The sequence below is a fragment of the Mustela erminea genome, chromosome 5 (genome assembly GCF_009829155.1).
Source record: "Mustela erminea isolate mMusErm1 chromosome 5, mMusErm1.Pri, whole genome shotgun sequence".
In the NCBI taxonomy this organism is placed as follows: domain Eukaryota; kingdom Metazoa; phylum Chordata; class Mammalia; order Carnivora; family Mustelidae; genus Mustela; species Mustela erminea.
Window position 1 is genome coordinate 50,697,348 of NC_045618.1, and position 19,029 is coordinate 50,716,376.

General features: G+C 40.1%; 1 protein-coding gene across 1 annotated transcript in view; it reads right to left on the minus strand.

Moving 5' to 3' along the window:
• Positions 1-19,029, minus strand: part of LOC116590082 (X-linked retinitis pigmentosa GTPase regulator-interacting protein 1-like) — a 45,262-nt gene that overhangs the window by 13,350 nt on the left and 12,883 nt on the right. Inside the window, exons 2-3 of the mRNA XM_032341747.1 lie at positions 12,759-12,878; positions 178-310 (exon numbers count right to left, since the gene is read on the minus strand). Coding sequence (XP_032197638.1) covers positions 178-310; positions 12,759-12,777 — 152 coding nt within the window. The 5' untranslated portion in view covers positions 12,778-12,878. The remainder of the gene's footprint in view (positions 1-177; positions 311-12,758; positions 12,879-19,029) is intronic.

Consider the following 19,029-nt stretch of genomic DNA (forward strand, 5'->3'; position numbering starts at 1 on the left):
AGTTAATTGTATTTATAATATTTAGTTAATACATAAAAACCCTTATAATATGTCTGCATATAGTAAATGATCAATATGATTTTTGGTTTCATTTTGCAAATAAAAAGCTTTTCTCTTACTTGCCCCTGGTCCCCTTTGTTCCCCAGCTTTTAAAGACTTAAAGAGAATACAAGGTACCTTTTGATCTCATCCTGTTGCTTCCAAGAAAGCTCCTTCACCAACAGGTGCTCTTCACGAAGACGAAACAAGCTGTCCTCCAATTCTTCCCGGCTCATTCTGTTCAAGGGTGGTTGAGCTTTTATATTCTTAGCTAAAGTTCCAGAAAAGGTTAAATAGAGATTAATTTTTCATGTAATTTTTTTAATCCATCAGGTGTCTCATTGTATCTTGTCCAAAGGGCTTCAATCTCTCTTGATTGGAGTGTTTGACGGAAATTTAGGAAGGATATGTAATGTGTCCTCGTGGATCTCTTTATTGTTACATATCATTCCTGGATATGGAGTATCATTCCATATTGTTCCAGAATAAGATATGACTCAACATCCTGTCTAGAAAGTACACTCTCTTTTTAAAAAAATTTAAATTCAATTAAAATATAATGTGTTGTTGGTTTCAGAGGTAGAGGTCTGTGATTCATGGGTCTTATATAATCCCCAGTGCTCATTACATCACATGCCCTCCTTAATGTCCATCACCCAGTTACCCCATCCCTCTATCTCCCTCCCCTCTAGCAATCCTCAGTTTGTTTTCTATGATTAAAAGTCTTAGAGAGTGCATTCTCTTTATAAAAATATCAAATAGGGCTGTTAGTTTACTTAATTTTTCTTTTTAATTATTCTTCTTTTTTTCCTCCTTACTAGACAATGTGGATCTAGATAAAGATTGTGCCCAAAACCATCTTCCAACTCTTACTAAGGAAAAGGATAGAAAACTTCTTGATTATCAAAACTCATCTGATTCATTTTTGTGGTCTGGGGAACAGTCCCCAAAGTTGCCTCCTGGATATAGAGCATCTGTTTGGTCTAACTGTATGAGTGTTCACTGGCCCAGAGTCAGCTCTGATCTCATGGGAAAGATCCTAAACCCCAGCACTCTAAATATAGCTCTGTTCCTGGAAGAAAGAGCTCAGAACTTTAGTCTCAGAACTACCTCAGCTACCACTACCATCTCTCTGGTCTAGCCTTTGGAAATGATTAGTAAGGTTTTTAAAAACAGCTTTATTGAAGTATAATTGGTGTGCAATACATGGAATATATTTAAAGTATAAAATTTGGTTAATTTTGACATATGTATATATCTGTAAAACCACCACAATTAAGATAATTAACATATTGGGGCACCTTGGTGGCTCAGTGGGTTAAAGCCTCTGCCTTTGGCTCAGGTCATGGTCCCAGGGTTCTGGGATCGAGCCCCGCATCGGGCTCTCTGCTCGGCAGGGAGCCTGCTTTCCCCTCTAGCTCTGTCTTCCTCTCTGCCTACTTGTGATCTCTGTCTGTCAAATAAATAAATAAAATCTAAAAAAAAAAAAAAAAAGATAATTAACATATCCATTATTGCTAACTTTCCCTGTACTCTCCATCTCACCCTACCCCCAGTCCATCGTTAGTCTCCAGGCAACCACCAATATATGGCTTTATGTCACTACAGTTTCGATTTTCTAGAATTTCATATAGATCAAATCATCCATTATGTACTCATTTTATTTTTTATTTTGGGGGGTGGTTTGACTTCTTTCACTCTGCATAATTATTTTGAGATTCATCCATGGTGTTTCTTGGATTGCTGGTAGCATTTCACTGTACAGATAAACCATAATTCATTTATCCATTTACTACTGATGGATATTTGAATTGTTTCCAGGTTTTTGGCTATTACAAACAGAACAGCTATGAAAATCTGTGTATAAGTCTTTGTGTGAACATGTTTTAATTTCTCTAGGGTAAATACACAGGAGTGAAACAGCTGGGTCAAAAGACAGGTGTATGTTTAACTTTTTTTTTAAATTGTGTTATGTTAGTCACCATAAAATATATCATTAGTTTTTGATGCAGTGTTCCAAGATTCATTGTTTATATACAACACCCAGTGCTCCATGAAATACATGCCCTCCTTAATACCCACCACCAGGGTCCCCCAGCCCCTCACTCCCCTCCCCTCTAAAACCCTCAGATTGTTTCTCAGAGTCCACAGTCTCTCATGGTTCATCACCCCCTCCGATCTGCCCCAATTCACTTTTCCTTTCCTTCTTCTAATGTCCTCCCTGTTATTCATTATGTTCCACAAGTAAGTGAAACCATATGATAATTTACTTTCCCTGTTTGACTTTTTCCACTCAGCATAATCTCCTCCAGTCCCACCTATGTTGATGCAAAAGCTGGGTATTCATTCTTTCTGATGGCTGAGTAATATTTCATTGTATATATGGACCACATCTTCTTTACCACACTGAAATACCACCTTTACACCAGTTAGAATCACAAAGATTAACAAGGCAGGAAACAACAAATGTTGGAGAGGATGTAGAGAAAGGGGAACACTCTTACACTGTTGGTGGGAATGCAAATTGGTGCAGCTTCTTTAGGAAACAGTGTGGAGATTCCTCGGAAAATTAAAAATAGGGGCACCTGGGTGGCTCAGAGGGTTAAGCCTCTGCTTCAGCTCAGGTCATGGTCTCAGGGCCCTGGGATCAAGCCCCGCATCAGGCTCTCTGCTCAGCAGGGAGTCTGCTTCTCCCTCTCTCTCCGCCTACTTGTTATCTCTCTCTCTGTGTCAAATAAATAAATAAAATCTTAAAAAAAAAAAGAAAATTAAAAATAGAGCTACCCTATGACCCAGCAGCTGCACTACTGGGTATTTACCCCAAAGATACAGATGCAGTGAAAAGAAGGGCCATATGTATCTCAATGTTCATAGCAGCAATGGCCACAATCACCAAACTGTGGAAAGAGCTAAGATGCCTTTCAACAGACGAATAGATATATTTAACTTTAAAAAAATCTGTCAAACTATTTTCCAAATATATAGATATATCTCACAATACATAATATTATATATATTCTCTATTATTTTTTGGAACCACTTGAAAATAAATTGTACACATGATATCCCATTACTTCTAAACACTTCATTGTATAAGGACATAACCATAGTATAAATCTCATTTCATTACTACTTCTACATTTATTAGTTGCAGTTCTACTCTAGGGCAAAGATTTCTCTTTACAACATTTATTTATTAATATATTTATTTACATCGATGCAATCTCATGGATTCCTATTTTATTCAATAGGTTAAAATCCATCAATATCATTATTCATTTTGACATCAAAACTGTCCCAGATTCAGTCAGTATAAGCCTTTTCAGCTGGTTCTGGTGTTGTTTTAAGATATCTCCATGAATTTTTGAGCACTTCACAATTGATCCTACAGTCCTGGGATCTAGTCCCACACTGGGCTCCTTGCTCAGTGGGGAGCATGCTTCTCCCTCTGCCTGCCGCCTGCTTTTCCCTTTGCCTGCCGCTCCCCCCCCGCTTGTGTTCACTCTTTCTCTCTGATTTAAAAAAAAAGTTTAAAAAAAGATTTTATTTATTTGAGAGAGAGCACAAGCAGGGGGAGCAGCAGGCAGAGGGAGAAGCAGAGTCTCCACTGAGCAGAGAGCCTGACACAGGGCTTGATCCTAGGACCCTGGGACCATGACCTGAGCCAAAGACAGATGCTTGACTAAGCCACCAGGTGGCTGGAGATCTTCCATATTTTCTGATGAAATAAGGTGTTCTAGGCTCACCCTGTACTTTTCTTGTCCAAACCCTTGGTGTAGGGGAGAGTTATATTTAAAACCAGGTGAGGCTCCTGGTTGGTTCAGTGGGTAAAGCATGCAGCTGTTGATCTCAGGGTTGTGCGTTCGAGCCCAGTGTTGGGCATGGAAACTATTAAAAAAACAAAAACAAAAACAAAACACTATAGGGGTGCCTAGCTAGCTCAGTCAGTAGAACATGCCACTCTTGATTTGGGGGTCTTGAGTTCAAATTACATATTAGGTATAGAGCTTAATTAAAAACAACAACTAAGATCTGAAAAGATATTTAACATCACTAATAATCACGGAAAAGCAAATCAAAACCACAATGAGAGGGCACCTGGGTGGCTCAGTGGGTTAAGCCTCTGCCTTCAGCTCAGGTCATGATCTCAGGGTTCTGGGATCGAGCCCCACATCAGGCTCACTGCTTGGCGGGGAGCCTGCTTCCCCCTTTCTCTCTGCCTGCCTCTCTGCCTACTAGTGATCTCTTTTTCTCTCTCTCTCTCTCTCTCTGTCAAATAAATAAATAAATAAAATCTTTAAAAAAACACACACAATGAGATATCACATCATACCTATCAGAATGGCTAATATCAAAAAGTCAAGAAATATCAAGTGTTGGCACAGATGTGGAGAAAAAGGAACCCTCGTGCACTGTTGGTAGGAATGTAAATTGGTGCAGCCACTGTGGAAAACAGTATGGAGGTGCCTCAAAAATTAAAAATGGAATCACCATATGATCCAGTAATTCAACGACTGGGTATTTACCCTAAAAACCCAAAAACACTAATTCGAAAATATATATATACATGCTTACTTTACTTTGGTATTATTTAGAATAGTCAAGATATAGAAGTAACCCAAGATAGGTAAATAGATAAAGAACATGTGGTATGAAAAAAAGAGAAGTAAAAAGAGAGAGGAAAACAAACCACAGAGACTCTTACAGAGAACAAACTGAAGGGTGATGGACGAGGCAGGTGGGGGATGGGCTCAGTAGGTGATGGGTATTAAGGAGGGCACTTGAGGGCGCCTGGGTGGCTCAGTGGGTTAAGCTGTTGCCTTCGGCTCAGGTCATGATCTCAGGGTCCTGGGATCGAGTCCTGCATCGGGCTCTCTGCTCAGCAGGGAGCCTGCTTCCCTCTCTCTCTCTGCCTGCCTCTCTGTCTGCTTGTGATCTCTCTCTGTCAAATAAACAAATAAAATCTTTTAAAAAAGGAGGGCACTTGATAAGATGAGCACTGGGTGTTTTATGTAAGTGATGAATCACTCAATTCTAGTCCTGAAACCAACACTGCACTGTATGTTAACTACCTAGAATTTAAATAAAAATTTGAAAAAAAATTAACATTAAAAAACATGGTATATGTATATGATGGAGTATTATTCAGCCATAAAAAATAAGATCTTGCCGTGTGTGACAACATGGATGGGCCTAGCGGGTAGTACGCTTAGTGAAATAAGTCAGATAAAGACAAATACAGTATGATTTCACTTATTTGTGCAATCTAAAAAACAAACAAGGGGTAACTGGGTGGCTCAGTCAGTTATGCCTCCAACTCTTGGTTTTGGCTCAGGTTAGGATCTCAGGTCATGAGACTGAGCTCGCATTGGGCTCCTCTGTGCTCAGTGGGGAGTCTGATTAAGATTCTCTCCCTCTCCCTGTGACCCTCCTCCTGCTTATGGGTGTGTGTACTCTCTCTCTCTCTCTCAAATAAATAAACAAATAAATCTTTTAAAAAATAAATTAAAAAAAAACAAAAAACAGAAATAAACCCATAAATTCAGAGAACAAATTGGTGGTTCCCAGAGGAGAAGGGATAGAAGAATGGGCCAAATGGGGAAAGGGGAGGGAGAGAAATAGGTTTCCAGTTACAGAATGAGTAAGTCACAAGGATGAAAGGTACAGCATAATGAATACAGTCAATGGTGTTGTACAGTGACAAAAGGTAGCTACACCTGTATTAGCATAAGAGTTCATGAATCACTATGTTGTACACCTGAGACTAATGTAACACTGTGTGTCAATTATACTTCAATTTTAAAAAATAGTTTCTCGGGGTGCCTGGGTGGCTCAGTCATTAAGTGTCTGCCTGCAGCTCAGGTCATGATCCCAGGTCCTGGCATAGAGCCCTGCACTGGGCTCCCTGCTCAGCAGGGAGTCTTCCTCTCCTTCTCCCACTCCTCCTGTTTGTGTTCCCTCTCTCACTGTGTCTCTTTGTCAAATAAATAAAATCTTAAAATAAAAAGTTTCTCTTCTCCCAAAGCAAAGTTTCCGAAATAAATTCAATATTGCTTAGAGTGGGGAGAATTAAAAAGCTATAACTTCCAAATCAATGAACTTACAAAATAATGTAGCTGATTGCCAGGCACACTTGGCTTAACAGTTAAGAAAGATGATCACTAGGAATAAATTTTTTTAGGAATAAAATTTTTAACATGACTATAAACCTTTATGAAAATCTTCATTTATAACAAGCACTTTTTTACTTTTAGCTATTTCATAATAGCTGAACAAGGTCTAGACATGTGGCTTTGGTTATCTACCAGCTTGTCAAGAAAATTTGACACAGTTGGTAGTAAACCCCACAAAATTTCTTTCCCCACAAAGTGAACATGTACATCCTTCATTTTGGCACCTTATTCTGAAGAAATGTTAAGGTAGTTTGGGTTTTTGGTCATGTGGATAGCCTCAAAACTGACTAGACTCTCTAGGTGTTTAGCTCCTGCACAGGGTTTTCTGTCACTAGTACTATGACTTTTCTGACTTTGAAAATTTTCTCAGCCAGATCACATTTCAGTTTGTCAAATAGTTAAAGCTTTGAGAAGCACAAAATTTCAAGTTGCGCACTGGTGAAAAGCATACTGAACATAGTAGATTTTTCTTTTTTGGTTTTTCCTTTCTTTTTTATTAAGTAAACTCTTCATCCAATTTGCGGCGTCAAATCATGACCCCAAGATCAAAAGCCACATGTTCTGCCGACTGAGCCAGCCCAGGCATCTCTAGATTTTTTTGCTTATTGAAATATTATGATCCATTTAGCATCAGTGATTGAACAAGGTCTAGACATGTGGCTTTGGTTATCTACCAGCTTGACTACATCCCACCATGGGTCCTCCTTATTTTTTTTTTAATTAAAAATGTTTTATTGTTAATGTCTTATACAAATGAAAACACATCCCAAAATGTATTGGATGTAGTTAACACAGAGATAACAGATAACAGGACATTTATAGCTACAAATGCCTATATTAAAAAAATCTCAAATCAACTAACTTTTACCATGAGAAATTAGAGACAAGAGGAAACTAAACCCAAAGCAAGCAGAAGGAAAGAAATAACAAAGATCAGAGCAGGATAAATGAAATAGGAAGCAAAAGAACAAAAGTGAAAATTAACAAAACTAAAATTGGTTCTTTGAAAGATCAACAAAATTGACAAAACTTTAGATAGATTGACCAAAATAAAAGAGAGAAGACTCAAATCACTAAAATCAGGAATGAATGAGATCACATCACTACCAACCTTAAATAAATAAAAAGAATTATCTGAGAATACTACAAACAACTGTGTGTCAATAAATTAGATAACCTAGGTGAAATGGACAATTTCCTAGAAAGACACAAACCACTAAGACTGACTCAAGAGGAAATGGAAAATCTGAACAGACTTATGAGACTGATTTACAACAAAAAAATCCCCCCCCAAAAATCCCAAACTCAGATGATTTCAATGATGAATTCTACCAAATGTTTAAAGAAGAAATAACATCAATCTTTCACAAAGTCTTCCAAAAAATAGAAGAGGCAACACTTCCCAACTTATTGCATGAGGCCCAAACCAAAGATACCACAAGAAACTACAGATCAGTATCTCTTATAATTATAGAAACAAAATACTCAACAAAATAATAGCAAACTGAATTGAACAACACATAAAAAGGCTTTTTGCTATAACCAAATTGAATTTATCCCAGCAATACAGCTTGGTTTAACATATGAAAATCAATCAATGTGGGGCACCTAGGTGGCTTGATCATTTAAGTGTCTGACTCTTCTTTTCAGCTCAGGGTTTTGAGACTGAGCTCTGTACCAGGTTCCGTGCTCAACACAGAGTCAGCTTGTCTCTTTCCTTCGTCTTCCCCATCACCCTGCTCTCTCTGCCTCTCAAATAAATAAGTAAAAAATTTTAAAAAGATTTTATTTGAGGGGTGCCGGGGTGGCTCAGTGGGTTAAGCCTCTGCCTTTGGCTCAGGTCCTGATCTCAGAGTCCTGGGATCGAGCCCGTCATCGGGCTCTCTGCTCAGCGGGGAGCCTGCTTACCCCCTCTCTCTCTCCTGCCTCTCTGCCTACTTGTGATCTCTCTCTGTGTCAAATAAATAAATAAAATCTTTTTAAAAAAAGATTTTATTTGAGAGAGAGAGAGAGGAAAAGAGAAAAGAGAAAGAGAGAGAGTATGTATGTGCATATGAGCAGGGGAAGGGGCAGAGGGAGAGGGAGAAGCCGACTTCCCACTGAGCAGGGAGCCCCACGGGTGGGGGGGGCCTCCATCCCAGGACCTTGAGATCATGACCTGAGCCAAAGGCAGACACTTAACTGACAAAGCTACCCAGGTACCCTTAAATAAGTAAAATCTTCAAAAAAAAAAAAAAAGGAAAACATCTCATGTTCATGGATTTCAAGACTCAATTTTTTTTTAAGATTTTATTTATTTATTAGAGAGAGAGTGCATGAGACAGAGAGAGCAGAGGCAGAGGGAGAGGGAGGAGCAGACACCCCGCTGAGCAGGAAGCCTAATGTGGGACTTGATCCTAGGATCCTGGAATCATAACCTGACCTGAAGGCAGACACTTAACCAACTGAGCCACCCAGGCAACCCTCAAGACTTAATATTGATAAGATGCCAAGATGTCCACAATTCATATACAGATTCAGTGCAGTCCCTATCAAAATTCCAGTTGGCTTTTATTCCCAATACACTGACAAGCTGATCTTAAAGTTCATTTGGAAATGCAAGGAACCGAGACTATCCATACATCCTCATTTCAAAACTTATTACAAAGCTACAATAATCAAGACAGCATAGTAGGATACATATGCACAGCAATGGAATAAAACTGAGAGTCTAGAAGTAAACCCTCACATTTACAGTTAAATGCTTTCTAACAAACATGCCACAAACATTCAACGGGGAAAGAATCATTTTTTCAACAAATGGTGCTGGGGGACTAGATATACACATGCAAAAGAATGAAGTTGGATCTGAGGCACCTGGTGGCTCAGTCAGTTAAGCATCTCCTTTCAGCTCAGGTCATGATCCCAAGGTCCTGGGACAGAGTCCCATGCTGGGCTCCCTGCTCAGTGGGGAATCTGCTTCTACCTCTCTCTCTGCCCCTCCCCAACTTGCTCGCACTCTCCCTCTCTTGCTCACATTCTCTCTCAAATAAATAAATAAAATCTTAAAAAAATAAAAAAAGGAATGAAATTGGAACCTTATCTCATACCATATAAAAAAGTAATTGAAAATGGATCACAGACCTAAATGTAAAAAGCTAAACTACAAAACTACAAAATTCTTAGCGAAAACACAGAAATAAACCTTTGTGACCTTGGATTAGGCAGTGTTAAATACAATACAATGAAGTTAGACATGAAACCAAAAGCACAAGTGGCAAAAGAAAAAAAAAACGGATAAATTGGACTTCATCAAAATTAACTTTTGTGATTTAGAGGACACTATCAAGAAAGGAAATAGGGGCGCCTGGATGGCTCAGTCAGTTAAGCGGCTGCCTTTGGCTCAGGTCATGATCCCAGGGTCCTGGGCTCCATGTTGGGCTCCATGTTGGGCTCCATGCTCAGTGGGAAGCCTGCTTCACCCTTTCCACTCCCCCTGCCTGTGTTCTCTCTCTCACTGTGTCTCTCTCTATCAAATAAATAAATAAAATCTTTGGAGAAAAAACAAGAAAGTAAAAAGACAACCCACAGAATGGGGAAAATATTTTCAAATCATGTATCTGATAAGAGATTTATATCCAAAATACATAAAGAACTCTTACAACCAACAATATAAAGACAAATAAGACAATTTAAAAATGGACAAAGGGGCGCCTGGGTGGCTCAGCTGGTTAAGCCTCTGCCTTCAACTCAGGTCATGATCTCACAGTCCTGGGATAGAGCCCCACACCAGGTTCTCAGCTCAGTGGGGAGTCTGCTTCTCCCTTTCACTCTCCCCCTCCTCTCAAATAGATAAAATCTTTAAAAACATAAAAATAGGGGTGCCTGGGTGGCTCAGTGGGTTAAGCCTCTGCCTTCGGCCCAGGTCATGATCTCAGGGTCCTGGGATCGAGCCCCGCATTGGACTCTCTGCTCGGCAAGGGAGCCTGCTTCTCCCTCTCTCTCTGCCTACTTGTGATCTCTCTCTGTCAAATAAATAAATGAAATCTTAAAAAAAAACCCATAAAATAAATTAATAAAAATGGACAAAGGATCTAAAGAGATTTTTTCCAAAGAAGCTATAGAAGTGGCTGATAAAAACATGAAAGATGTTCAGTGTGATTATTCATTAGGGGAGTGCAAATCAAAACCACAAGAGAAATAACAAATTTTTAAAAACAACACAAAATATCACTTCAATAACAACTGAGCATATGAAAAAATTAGAACTCTTATACATTGTTGGTAGGAACATAAAAGGGTACAACTGCTTTAAAAGTAGTCTGGCAATTCCCCAAAATGCTAAACATAGAGCTACTACATGACCTAGCAATTTCACTTCTAGGTATATACCTAAAAGAAATAAAGACACGTCCACACAAAAAACTTTTTTTTTTTTAAAGATTTTATTTATTTATCAGAGAGAGAGAGAGAGAGCGAGCACAGGCAGACAGAATGGCAGGCAGAGGCAGAGGGAGAAGCAGGCTCCCTGACGAGCAAGGAGCCCGATGTGGGACTCGATCCCAGGACGCTGGGATCATGACCTGAGCCGAAGGCAGCTGCTTAACCAACTGAGCCACCCAGGCGTCCCCACACAAAAAACTTATACACAAATATTCATAGCAGTATTACTCATAATAGCCCTAACGTGAAAACAACCCAAATGTCTATCAACTGATGAATACATAAACAAAATGTGGTATGCCCACACAATAAGGTATTATTCAGCAAAAAAGGAATGAAGGTATTGATAAATGCTGCAACATGGATGAACTTTGAAAACACTATGACAAGTGAAAGAAACCAGACTCACAAAAACCATGGGTTATATGACTTCATTTATAAAGAATGTCATTTATAAAGAATAAGCAAATTGATAGAGCCTGAAAGCAGATAAGTGATTATCAGGGGCAGAATGTGGGGACAAGGGAAATGACCGCTACAGGGATTCTTTTTGGGGTAATTAAACGTCCTGAAATTAGTGAGGATGAATACAAAAAACTCTGTGAATACAGTAAAAATTGCTGAATTGTACACTTTAAAACAGTGAATTTTGTGGCATGTAAATCACATCACAATAAAACTGGTATAATATAATGTATTATATAAGCATGTATTATGTATATTATTACAAAAACGTTAGCATATACAGCTCACACTATAAATGAGGAAATAAAACACATGTAAGCAGTTTGAAGAATAATAAAGTGTACACAAACATACATCCTAGCTTAAGAAACAGTTACTACTACATTAATAACCCTCTGTAAGTTCCCACCCATACTATTCCCTTCTTCTCCCAGAGGTAACCACTATCTTAAATGTTCTATTACTACTAACTGCCTTATATTACTTTATTATTTTTATTTAAAAATTTTAAAAAACATTTTATATATTTATTTGACAGAGAGAGAGAGATCACAGCAGTGCGATCAGCAGGCTGAGGGAGAGAGAGAAGCAGGCTCCAAGCAAGGAGCCCGATGCAGGGCTTGATCCCAGGATTGTGGGAATCATGAACCACGCCGAAGGCAGATTCCCAATGACTGAGCCACCCAGGTGCCCCTCTTTACAACTTTATAAGGAAAATAAGATTTATTTATTATAAAGAAAATACATTTGTTATTACATTGTATGAATATATATCAATGTGCATTAACTTCCTCAACTATGGACATTTTACACTGTTTCCATTTTTTTCCCCCATTTTTTATCTTATGAATAATGCTGCTATGACCATTCTGGTATATATCTCCTGGTACACATATACAAAAATTTCTGCAATTTTTTTGGCCAGAAATAAAGCTGCATGTTGAACTTACTAGATAATGTCAAGCTTTTGTCCTAAGTGACCTCAGTCTTTTTACCCCCATAGGCAGTGCATAAAGTGCCCTACCTTTGAAAAAATTATATAGAAGTGAAATCGAGTGAAGTTGAGTAACTATGACTGAGAGGTGGGAGAGTAGGAACAAAGTTAAAATAATATCTTAAGTGTAAAAGAAGTTCTTGTGGGGCTGTGCTCTTCCATCTTAAATTTCCCACCTTTGCTTAGTGAGAGTGAAGGACTAACCATGTGAATAGAGGAATGGACTATTCATTTGTCTCCACTTTTGTTGTGGTGGTGTTTACCCTTACCTTCTAAATTTGCACAGTAAGACTTTTGTTGTAAGAATTAAGAAATAAAATGTTGAGACGATTAAGGAAAAGACCTGAGAGCAAAGCAGTCGCTCTGAAGCTGGCAAAATGCCCCACAATGACAGACTGAACATTGTTTTGATTTTAAAAGACTTCCACCTTTAGGGGTGCCTGGGTGGCTCAGTCATTAAGCATCTGCCTTCGGCTTAGGTCATGATCCCAGGGTCCTGGGATCAAGTCCCACATTGGGCTCCTTGTGAGGCAGGAAGCCTGCTTTTCCCTCTTCTGCTCTCCCTGCTTATGTTCCCTCTCTGGCTATGTCTCCTCTGTCAAATAAAAAAAAAAAAAAAATCTTAAAAAAAAAATAAAAGACTTCCATCTTTAGGCACAATTTACCTTTTGACACTGGTACCATCAGAGGTAATTGTCTATGTCTCAAATAGGTCCTTTGATGTGTTGTCCACAGGAGATGTGATTTCCTATCAGTTCCCAAGCTATAGGTGATCCCAGAGGACACTGAAATAAAGGCAAGTTCGTCAATTACATGTAACTTTAGGATATCTTCTGCAGGCTGTACTTAAGTTGTATTATGAATTTATCAACACTTTATTTTTTATTTTTTTTAAGATTTTATTTATTTATTAGAGAGAGAGAGAGCACAAGCAGGCAGAGGCAGAGAGAGAAGCAGGCTCCCCACTGAGCAAGGAGCCCGATGTGGGACTTGATCCCATGACCCAGGGATCATGACCTGAGCCAAAGGCAGCAGCTTAACCAACTGAGCCACCCAGGCACCCTCAACACTTTATTTTTTAAAAGATTTTATTTATTTATTTGAGAAAGAGAGAAAAAGAGCATGAGAGGGGAGAAGGTCAGAGGGAGAAGCAGACTCCCCATGGAGCAGGGAACCAAATATGGGACTCAGTCCTGGGACTCTGGGATCATGACTTGAGGCGAAGGCAGTTGCTTGACCAACTCAGCCACCCAGGTGTCCTATCAACACTTTCTTGATGGTACATGACTCACTAGTGTTCTTTTTGTGGTGGTGTTGACCACTCTTTACAAAAGAGTTAAGACTGGGGCACCTGGGTGGCTCAGTGGGTTAAGCCTCTGCCTTTGGCTCAGGTCATGATCTCAGGTTCCTGGGATCGAGCCCCGCATCGGGCTCTCTGCTCATCAGGGAGCCTGCTTCCCTTTCTCTCTGCCTGCCTCTCTGCCTACTTGTGATCTTTCTCTCTGTCAAATTAAAAAAAAAAAAAATCTTAAAAAAAAAAAAAAAAGAGTTAAGACTAAGCGGGACCTGGCCTGCACAGTCAGTAGAGCATGTGGCCCTTGATCTTAGAGTCATGAGTTCAAGCCCCACATTGTGGGTAGAGATTACTTAAAATAAAATGAAAAAAAAAATATTTTGGGCACCTGGCTGACTCAGTTCATAGAGCATCTGACTCCTGATCTCAGGGTTGCAAGTTCAAGCCCCACATTGGCTGTGGAGCCTGCTTTTAAAAAAAGGGGGTGTAAGACTGAGCATTCAGTGATAATGATCTTACTTATTTAAAATGAAATCAATTTGGGGGTGCCTGCGTGGCTCGGTCGTTAAGCGTCTGCCTTCAGCTCAGGTCACGATCCCAGGGTCTTAGGATCAAGCCCCGCATCACGCTCCCTGCTCAGCAGGAAGACTGCTTTTCCCTCTCCCACTCCCTCTACTTGCGTCCCCTCTCTCACTGTGTTTTTCTCTGTCAAATAAATAAATAAAATCCTTTAAAAAATAAAATGAAATGAAATCAATTCTTCTGATTATAGAATTGATATTCTTCCTTTTGGGGCATTTTTTAATGTCTACTCATCCTGGAAGCCAGTGACCATCCCCTTTCTCTAAGAAAGAATCCTCTGACCCCCGCCTCCCCAATTTATTTACGAGGACTGACCCTTCAGTAACCAGTTTATAGTTTGTGATTCAGGACCCACAGTCACTGCTCATTGGACCAGGGTAAACAACTGACCCAAGCTGGGCCAATCAGATTCTCTTTCTCAAATGGTTGGAAATGGGACTGAGAGAGTTAAATTAGCCTCTTTGGATGGCCAGAATTATTATATAAGCTTGGAAGTTCTGGTATGGCCATGTTCTGCTCTATACCCTGAATAACTGGAGAAATAACTGGAGAAATCCTGTCTGTAAAGTCGCCTCACACTTGGGTCAACACTCTTTTTCTGGATTATAGTACCCAGTCTCTTAGCTCTAAAACTGTTGCTCCATGGTCAACTAATCTTCAACAAAGCAGGAAAGAATATCCAATAGAAAAAAGACAGTCTCTTCAACAAATAGTGTTGGGCAAACTGGACAGCAACATGCAGAAGAATGAAACTGGACCACTTTCTTACACCATAAAAATGAAGTCAAAATGGGGCGCCTGGGTGGCTCAGTGGGTTAAAGCCTCTGCCTCAGCTCAGATCATGATCTCAGGGTCCTGGGATTGAGTCCTGCATTGGGCTCTCTGGTCAGCAGGGAGCCTGCTTCCTCCTCTCTCTCTGCCTGTCTCTCTGCCTACTTGTGATCTTTCTCTGTCAAATAAATAAATAAAATCTTTAAAAAAAAAAAGTCAAAATGGATAAAAACCTAAATGTGAGACAGGAAACCATTAAAATCCTAGAAGAGAACACAGGCAGCAAACTTTTTTACATTAGCCATAGCAACCTTTTTTAAAAAGATTTATTTATTTATTTGAGAGAGACAGAGAGACAGAGAGCACAAGCAGTGGGAGAGGCAGAGGGAGAGGGAGAAGCAGACTCTGCTGAGCCAGGAGCCCACATTCGGCTCCTTAATCCTTAATCCCAGGACCTGAAGATCATGACCCAAGCTGAAGGCAGACGCTTAACCATCTGAGCTACCCAGGCACCCCCGTAGCAACTTCTTATTAGTCCTTCCGGGGCTATGTTTTCCTAATGCTCTCCCTATTTTCCTCTCCTTCTTCCATCAACTGTCCCTGAAACATTCAGAGTAACCTTTGTAAGACAACCCAGGTCATAGCATTTCCTGCCTAAAATTCCCTAATGGCTTTCCTTTACATTTAAAATAAAACCTGGGGGTGCCTGGGTGGCTCAGTGGGTTAAAGCCTCTGCCTTCAGCTCGGGTCATGGTCTCAAGGTCCTGAGATTGAGCCCTGCATCGGGCTCTCTGCTCATTAGGGAGCCAGCTTCCCCCTCTCTCTACTTGCCTCTCTGCCTACTTGTGCTCTCTCTCTCTGTGTCAAATAAATAAATAAAATCTTAAAAAAAACAAAAAAATAAAATAAAATCTAGGGTGCCTGGGTGGCTCAGTCAGTGAAGCATCTGACTCTTAATTTTGGCTCAGGTCATGATCTCAGTGTCGTGAGATCAAGTCCCATGTCAGGCTCCAAGGTGGGTATGAAGTCTGCTTAAGATTCTCTCTCCCGGGGCGCCTGGGTGGCTCAGTGGATTAAGCTGCTGCCTTCAGTTCAGGTCATGATCTCAGGGTCCTGGGATCGAGTCCCACATCGGGCTCTCTGCTCAGCGGGGAGCCTGCTTCCCTCTCTCTCTCTGCCTGCCTCTCTGTCTACTATGATCTCTCTCTGTCAAATAAAATCTTAAAAAAAAAAAGATTCTCTCTCCCTCTCTCCTTCTGCCCCTCCCACCCTGCTCATGTGTTCTCTCAGTAAAGAAATAAATAATCAAATCAAATCACATCCAAACTCCTTACCATGGCTGACAAAGCTCTCCAAGATCTGACCTCCTTCTTATTTCTCAGATCCACACCTTGAACATCTCTTCTTCTAGCAAACTATACTCCTGGACACCAGCTTCCTATGTGCTCCCCCAAGCATTAATTTCCTTGCCCTTTTACGAGAATGCTCTTTCTCTTGTTCTTTACATGGCTATTTCCATTGCATCCTTCAGTCTCTCAGCATCTTTTCATTTGCCAAGAGGACTTTGTTTGACCTTCATAACTAAAGTGAGCACTTCCTCAGTTACACTCTGTCATGTTGCCCTGTTTATTTCCCTTGTAACACTATATTTTTATTTGTATTTGTTTCTTGTCTGTCTTCTCCCACTAAAATAGAACAACTTTGAAGGCAGAAAATTGGTTAATTTTGTTTACCTCTATTTACCAGTGTGCAAACAGTTCTTGGAACATAGAAGGCCCCTAATAAACATATGTTGAGTAAATAAATAGATGAATGAATCAACAAATCAAAAGAGAGAATGACACTGAGTGGCTGAGATGAGTCAAGAAGTCCTGAAGCTTCCTGTCCTTGATTCTAGTCTTTTTTGAGGCCTGTCTCTGTTCCTGTTCTTAGGTTCTATAGGAAAGTACTATGTACTGTATAACAAATACCCCCTTTATGCAGAAGTTAGCTTGACTTGTCAATTGAAGAAGCTTATTTACAAGCTTACTTTGAACAAATAGAGAAATGTAATAGAGAAATTCTATCGCTGGAAAAGAATATTACCATTTGCTGATCTACTTTCCAGACATTTTAACTTCAGTTGGATCATTCATATTCCATTCTATAATGTTTCATTTTTAAAAAACATAATAAGTGGAGAACATCTTTCCAATGATATAATTTTAAATGGACCTATATGGATTTTTATAGCACACCTATTTTATTTTTTAAAAATGTTTTATTTATTCATTTGAGACAGAGAGATACAGAGAGTGAGCATGAGCAGGGGCAGAAGTAGAGGAAGAGGGAGAAGCAGACTTCCCCCTGAGCCAAGAGCCCAATGTGGGCCTCAATCTCAGGGCCTAGAGATCATGACTTGAGCTGAAGCCAGATGTTTAACCATCTGAGCCATGCAGGTACCCAGCATACCTATTTTAAAGAAACTAAATAGGGGTGCCTGGGTGGCTCAGTGGGTTAAAGCCTCTGCCTTCAGCTTGGGTCATGACCTCAGAGTCTTGGGATCGAGCCCTGAGTCAGGCTCTCTGCTCAGTGGTGAGCCTGCTTCCCTCTTTCTCTCTCTGCCTGCCTCTCTGCCTACTTGTGATCTGTCAAATAAATAAAAAGAAATTTTAAAAAATAAAATAAAAAAATAAAGAAACTAAATAATCACCTAAAAGTGGATGTCTTTTCACATGTTAGACAGAAGTCCTGAGGCTAGGTGTGCCTGGGTGGCTCAGTTGTTAAGCATCTGCCTTTGGCTCAGGTCGTGATCCTAGGGTCCAGGGATCGAGTCCCACACTGGGTTCCCCCCTTGCGAGGGAGACTGCTTCTCCCTCTCCCACTCCCTCTGTTTGTAATCCCTCTCTCTGTCAAATAAATATAATCTTAAAAAAATTTTAAAAAAAAAGCTGTAAGGCTAGAACAGAATGAAAGCAATCAAGGAAACCATTTTGTCTTAAAGTAAATCTCACATTTAAGGTAGCTTTTGCAAGTTTGCTAAATTATCCGATCTTCCCAGCCTCCTATCTTAGAGAAGTAACATGAAGGAAAAGGAGAGGTGATTGCATTACAGGCCTTGTCCTCGGGACCTGAAGCCATTTGTAAAAACTGAACTATAGCAGAACAGATCCTGTAGTTCCTTACTGTCTGAGCCCAGAGAAGACTGTCCTCATTTCTCACCATTCCAAAATACACCATCAAAGCTGTGTGATACTGTGGAGCAACTGAAAAAGTACTAAAACAGAAGTAAAAAAAACCTCCACTAAAGACAGGAAGGTTTAGAATACCAGAAAAGAAAACCCAGGAGAGACAGTAGTGGAGGCATGATTAAAGGAACATCCAAATCCAACAAAGTGGCCAGATTTAATCTCTCTGGGAAAAGGACTGGAGAGTAGATGTAAGCAAGGAGGGCTTATCAATTGTTTTGAACTCAATGGAATGAAAGACTAAAAGAATTCCCTTGAAGTGATATTCAGAATTGTGGTGCACTGGGGCAAAGGTAGCGTGAGGGAGAACAAAAAATAACCCTTTAATAGTGATAGGTGCAGGGTGCCTGGGTAGCTCAGTGGGTTAAGCCTCTGCCTTCAGCTGAGGTCATGATCTCAGGGTCCTGGGATTGAGCCCCGCATTGGGCTCTCTGCTCAGTGGGGAACCTGCTTCCTCTCTCTCTCTCTCTCTCTGCCTGCCTCTCTGCCTACTTGTGATCTCTGTCTGTCAGATAAATAAATAAAATCTTAAAAAAAATAGTGATAGGTGCATAAAGTCAGCTTGATGACACCAGCAATTAAAATTATACAGCCAGCTCCTCTACCTCTGATTAAATTTGGGGAGAATGAACTGTAAATCATGGCTATAATCAAGAGTCTAAGAATAAGAAAGACACGGATTCACATTTTTCTGTCATGTGTGACCATGGACAAGTTACTTAACCACTTTCCTTAGCTTCTTTATCTATAAAATAGGGATGAAATGCTAACTTCATATGGTTATGATGAGTATCAATTAAGATAATGCCTATAAAAAGCTAAGCATGGGGATGCCTGGGTGGCTCAGTTGTTAGGTGTCTGCCTTCGGCTCAGGTCATGATCCCAGGGTCCTGGAATTGAGCCCCGCATCAGGATCCCTGCTCAGTAGGAAGCATGCTTCTTCCTCTCCCACTACCCCTGCTTGTGTTCCCCCTCTCTCGCTGTATCTCTCTCTATCAAATAAATAAATAAAATCTTAAAAAAAAAAAAGCTAAGTACGATTGTTGGGATTTAGTACAGGCT